Source organism: Cydia fagiglandana, chromosome 14 (genome assembly GCF_963556715.1).
Source record: "Cydia fagiglandana chromosome 14, ilCydFagi1.1, whole genome shotgun sequence".
Lineage (NCBI taxonomy): Eukaryota > Metazoa > Arthropoda > Insecta > Lepidoptera > Tortricidae > Cydia > Cydia fagiglandana.
The window spans coordinates 5,594,827-5,600,826 of record NC_085945.1 but is presented as its reverse complement, the minus strand read 5'-3'; the positions used below and the strand labels follow the sequence as shown (position 1 = coordinate 5,600,826).

General features: G+C 39.4%; 1 protein-coding gene across 1 annotated transcript in view; it reads right to left on the bottom strand.

Moving 5' to 3' along the window:
* Positions 1–2,478: 2,478 nt before the first annotated feature.
* Positions 2,479–6,000, bottom strand: part of LOC134670641 (FK506-binding protein 5-like) — a 45,093-nt gene continuing 41,571 nt past the window's right edge. Inside the window, exons 5-6 of the mRNA XM_063528450.1 lie at positions 5,008–5,109; positions 2,479–2,823 (exon numbers count right to left, since the gene is read on the bottom strand). Of these exons, the coding sequence (XP_063384520.1) occupies positions 2,638–2,823; positions 5,008–5,109 (288 nt within the window). The 3' untranslated portion in view covers positions 2,479–2,637. The remainder of the gene's footprint in view (positions 2,824–5,007; positions 5,110–6,000) is intronic.

Below are 6,000 nucleotides of genomic sequence, written 5' to 3'. Positions count from 1 at the left end.
AAGTACATACTTATACCTACGTAACGATTATTATCGGCTACGTTTATGAATAAGGGGATTAGTTTTCATCAACTATTTACAATATTCTTGGTTGGTCATTTAATTTGCAATAAAACAACATATCCAACATATAATTTTATTACAAAGTAAAAAAACAAATACTATTTACAATATAACTATACCATTAACTAGATACACAAAGAATTACATAAAATTATTTACACTTACAAGATCAATACAGAATGGCTTTTGAAGCAAGTATTAAGTATTTAATATTTTAAACTTTCGCGTTTTGAACACATATTAACTCACATTTATAGACGGGTCTAACGCGAATTTTATTCAATTACCTTGATTTACCGACGTTTCGACACAGGTTTCACTGGTCGTGGTCGCGGATGTCCCAGCAAAATGTCAAAACAGAGATTTGTGTATGGAACTTGAATATGAAACGTCGGTAAATCAAGGTAATTGAATAAAATTCGCGTTAGACCCGTCTATAAATGTGAATTAACAAGTATTATTTGTCTAATTATAGTTAGAAATATAGATACTACCTACACGTGGCAGTGCAAAAAATGCTTATAAATTACTTACTATACTTTACCCACCATATTAAACAAGTAAAATACTCAATAATAAAATCATTTTAAATGAGTAACGATACACAAATATAAAAAGTATCACGTTACAACAGTACCCTAGTGTAAATTTCATTCGATAACGTGACTTGGCGTACGCGTTAAGTGTCATTTTGTGTGGGATTTTGAGTATCCAAAACGTTCGTGGCGATGGCGCGCTGTTTAAAATCCTATACAAAAATAGACATAATGCGAACGCGAACGCTCATCACGCTATCGAATATAATTTACACTAGAGGTTCTGTAGAGGTAATTGGAATGAAAGAGCCCGTTTAGAATCGTAATGTTAGAAATATCCAAGCGGCTCTTTTATGAATTAGCTCCTTCGTAACACTTCTCCGCGTTCTGTTGTCCGTACCAAATTAATAAGAACACAATACCTTGATCGTAGACACAATTAAGAATAACATAACATTAAGGACTCAAAAGACGCTAGTGTGGGGTGCCATAGTAGCGTCTTTTGAGGCTCGGCGTCTAGTCAGCGCTATGGAAAATGGCGTCACTGCGCAGTAGCTCCAGGGTCAAAAGAGTAAAATGTACAGTTCGCGCGAAGACACTAGTTTTCTCTTCTGTGGGCAATAGTCAACAGCTTGTAGGCAAGTAAGTAATGATTTTATTATAGTTCTCTAAATAAAAGGAGGACCTTTTCACGTGGATAAGGGTTAAATAAGAAAATTAACCTTTATAGCCCTCAACACTTGTGCATGTCTACAGGAAAGACGTAACACAGTTTTCTGTATGACCCTCCAATGTTGCGTCGGACAGGAGCCATAGAGTTGACTAGATGCCGACGCTCGGGAGATGCTAGAGGGGGGGGGGGGGGGGGCATAGACTAGGAATCCTCTAGACCGAGTTTAAAGCAATTATTTCATGAAACCGATGATGCCAAAAATAAGGGGGTTGCGGGGGACGAGGTGAACGGAGTCCCGTGCCGTGATTGGTCCGTTCAAAGACACGGACGTCACACAAAGACACTTTCGACTCGAAAATGGAGTAAAACTACCGTATGCGTGGCAGAGGAGGTAGCGCGACTATGCTCAGTCTGGAGGATGTTTTGTCTGTGGGGGTGGCCCTTAGGCGTCATGGATTACAATTTTCGATACTAATCTTAATCGTATTTTTCATGCAAGGAGAATTACTGAAGCATAACAAACAGGTTTTTATTTAGGTTACATTTTATTTTATAAAAATATCTTTGAAGTAGCTATTTATGTAAAGTGAGAACACCGGTCACTGCAGACTTAAACCGGTCAAACAAGTTTGTCAGTAGCAAAAAGCGCGAAATTCTAATTTTCTTTGGGACGATTACCGATTACCTTCGAAACTAATTTTTTTTTAAATTTGCCGTATTTTTCTACTGACGGAAATAGCTTGACAAACTAAATACAATTTTGCAAGTACAGTATACACATCTTAGGAATTTCTGTTCTTTCTTTAAAGAAAATGACGAATTCTACTAACATTATTCGAAAATCATCTCTATTAAATTAATAATCCGATCATATAATTCAATTACACATCTAATGACTCCAATTTTCGCCGTAATTTTTCCATACGCCTTCCCGTTCTAAGAAAAACGCGAACCCAAAAATCTATAGTGAGTCATATGACATTAAATTAAAATATAAAAATACAGTGTTTAACCCCTACATTAACAGTTAAAAAACATAGGACATCGTTCATCGAAACTGAATTTAACTGGGATGGTGCAAGTGGCACTTATAAGTATTACCAAACCTAGGTTAAACATTGTATTATGATTGGGTCAAAATTCTATTCGTTCTCTTGTTTCTGACCACTCCTGTCGATCTTCTATTTTTGTCTTATATCAAAAAAAAAATTGAGCGCTATTGCATGTCTTTCTAGCTGTAAATTATAATTCTTATAAGAAAAATTTAAAACTAAATTTAACCCCATACAAAAATCTCCACTCCGTCACATTTTCGGAGACAAAAAACAAGACAGAAAAGAATTTTGACCACACGTTTTTCTCAAATTATCCATAGTAGTTAGGTCCGTGCATGTACCGATCGGCCCGGCGGTCTATGACGATGAGGTTCGCGTTCTTCGCGGGGTACCCGTGGTGGTACACCCACTTCTTGCCGCTCTGGTGACCGCCACCGTGGTGGTGCGCCCCGTGGTGCTTGCCGTGACCGTCGTGACCATCCGCGGCTTTGTGACCCTGGGGACATATTGAAATTAATAAGAGTAAAGCATTGTAAAGGTATAGGGTTGGTTCTAACTGGTACTTAGGGCATACTAAAAATTCCTGGACTGGCCACTTAAAAAAATAAGTCGTCTCATATATCAGAATCCAGAAACTTTCAGTATGGCCCACGTATTAAATACATTTTATTCGGTATGAGGTTACTACGGTTACACATACATAGAATATTTGTATATCTAACTAAACAGTGTGAACAAAATCCATCCATCCAACTAAAAGGTAAACTGTACAAAACAGCGATAAGACAGCTATACTTTACGGTACAGAGTGCTGGGCGTCTACACAGCAACATCTGTCAAAACTTCACGTGACAGAAATGCGCATGCTACGCTGGTCAGCGGGCTTAACACTTCGAGACAAAGTCCGAAACATACACATCCGAGGCAGTTACAAAGTCGCTCCCATCATTGACAAGGTCAAGGAACGTCGCTTGCGATGGTATGGCCATATACTTCGCCGCCCTACAGACCACATCCACGACGCGTCGCCGCTGAAGACCCCCCGCTGACGACGGTCCAGAGAGATCTGAAGGAGACCGAGATGGACGCAGCAACAGCGCAGGATAGAGAAAAATGGAAAAGACAGACAAGGAGAGCTGACCCCAGATGATGGGAAAAAAGCTTACGAGAAGAAGAAGAAGAAGGACTAAACAGTGTGAAATTTTAACCACCAGCCATACTCTGCCTAATGTGACTTTATATGTCATACTGAACAACTTCTATTAAAGACTAATGGCGATTTCGAGAAAAAAAAACCGGGCAAGTGCGAGTCGGACTCGCGCACGAAGGGTTACGTACCATAATGCAAAAAAAAAAAACGGTCACCCATCCAAGTACTGACCACTCCCGACGTTGCTTAACTTTGGTCAAACATCACGTTTGTTGTATGGGAGCCCCATTTAAATTTTTATTTTATTCTGTTTTTAGTATTTGTTGTTATAGCGGCAACAGAAATACATCATCTGTGAAAATTTCAACTGTCTAGCTATCACGGTTCGTGAGATACAGCCTGGTGACAGACGGACGGACGGACGGACAGCGAAGTCTTAGTAATAGGGTCCCGTTTTACCCTTTGGGTACGGAATCCTAAAAAATTGGTTGGTCCATACATTCCGGCTGACGTGATACCGCAGACTTCTATGGGACAGTCAAATGTCTTTAGGTGATTACGGCATTAGTTGGTTCTAGTTCCATCTTTATCTTCTGTCTTGTATAAGTTTTTCTTTCTTACATTTGTTCTGTTTGTCCTTTCTTGACTATGTAGGTGCATGGTCATCATCTTCATCATCATCTCAGCCATAAGACGTCCACTGCTGAACATAGGCCTCCCACTTAACATAGGCCTCCCCCTTAACATAGGCCTCCCCCTTAACAGGTACATAGTAGTGCAGTAAAAATACCTACTGTCTATTATAAATCTTACAGTGTATTAGTTCGCTGTAATGCTGCGTGCATTTTTGAATCAATAAACAAAAACAAAAAGAAGAATACTACATAAACTTGACCAGAGGTCTCCAAACTTTTTTTCCTGAGGGCCATATTGCGCCTCAGAATTTTCGCGCGGGCCACCGTTGGCATCGAGGGATCTATATCTGAATCCCTAAAGTCTTTCCTCCTATCTTTGCATTCCCTAATATTGTTTATCATAATGATCAGTTGTCCTAACACTAAAAACCCTAATTTTGGTTTCCCTAATTATTGATTACTTATCCTAATGTTATTAAGCATATTTTCTTTTTTGCGAGGGTCGCAGTTCTAACCCTAACCTAATCTACTTTTGTGGCAGTAAGTTCTAAAACCTAACCATTTTTCAGAACCTTACATTATGGAAAATAATCGTTATGACAATTGATTGTTAGGGCACATGCCCATTAGGACAAACCAGTTAGGGCAAGTGACTTTTAGGACAAACGTTGTTAAGGATTCAGAATGACACCCGGCATCGAGGAAGGGGGGTGTATCTGGTTGCTGCTGAACTGATACTGATAGGGCTGAACACCTGGAGCCTGGATCCCGCGGGCCGGATTGGACCGCTGTCGGCGGGCCGGGATTGGAACGCTTCGCGGGCCGGATTTGGCCCGCGGGCCAGGGTTTAAAGAGCCCTGAACTTGACCATAATCATACGACAACGACCACTCACCTTGTGAGAGAAGTGGTGGCCCCCCTTGATGAAGTGTCCGGATTCGCCCTTCTTATTCTCATGGTGGTCGTTGTGGAGTTTTCCTTTCTTGAAATGGCCGCCCTGTTGAATGAGAAATGTCGGTAAGCAAGTGAAATATGTGAAACTGCTGAAGATGAACTTTAGTTAGGTTTAGGTATCACTTTATTTATTTAGACTTATTTAAACTTTATTGCATAAAACATAAAAATAATGTACAAATGGCGAACTTAATCACTACTACTTTACTTTAATCAGCTCTTCACACGAACCAGTGGAAGTAGGTACCTAAATAAATTTCCACCATACCAGTTCGTAAAACCTCTCGTTATAGTACAGTCGCCATCAGATATATCGGAGCAGCCAAGGTGTTCACAAATATCTGAACACGCCTCTATTGTCAAGGCATTAGAGTGCGCGTTCAGACATTGTGAGCACCTTGGCCGCTCCGATATATATGATGGCGACTGTACATATAAAACCGGATGAGAAAGTTGCATTTTGCCCACAATCCTCATGTTAGGTAGAAATTACTTTTAGGTGATAATTGTTAATGAAAATAACTTGACATAATAACTTTAACTTGCATTTGATTTGGATTGTTTTACAGTTAGTATTTTTCTCTTGTTGGTGTGCTGAAAAATTTAGTGTTTCATTTGGAAGAAAATTTTGTTTAACACTCGCCAACGCGACGCTCAACTTTCGCTTGCTTATTTATACCACGAAAGGTTAAACAACAACTTTGTCCCCTTGTAAAACAAATAACTATTAAAATTCGGGTATTCATAAGCCAGCAAAGCAAAGGGGTTGTGTAACGTTGCGAAACACTCATCTTTACAGTTTAAACTTAATTAGTTTACAGATTTTCTACTTAAGTTAGAAATCAGAAATTTCACCCTAATTTGATCTGCCGTTTTTGCGTGACGAGAAAAAGTTCTTATTCTAGTAATTTTCTCTAATGCATGCTATTTAGGT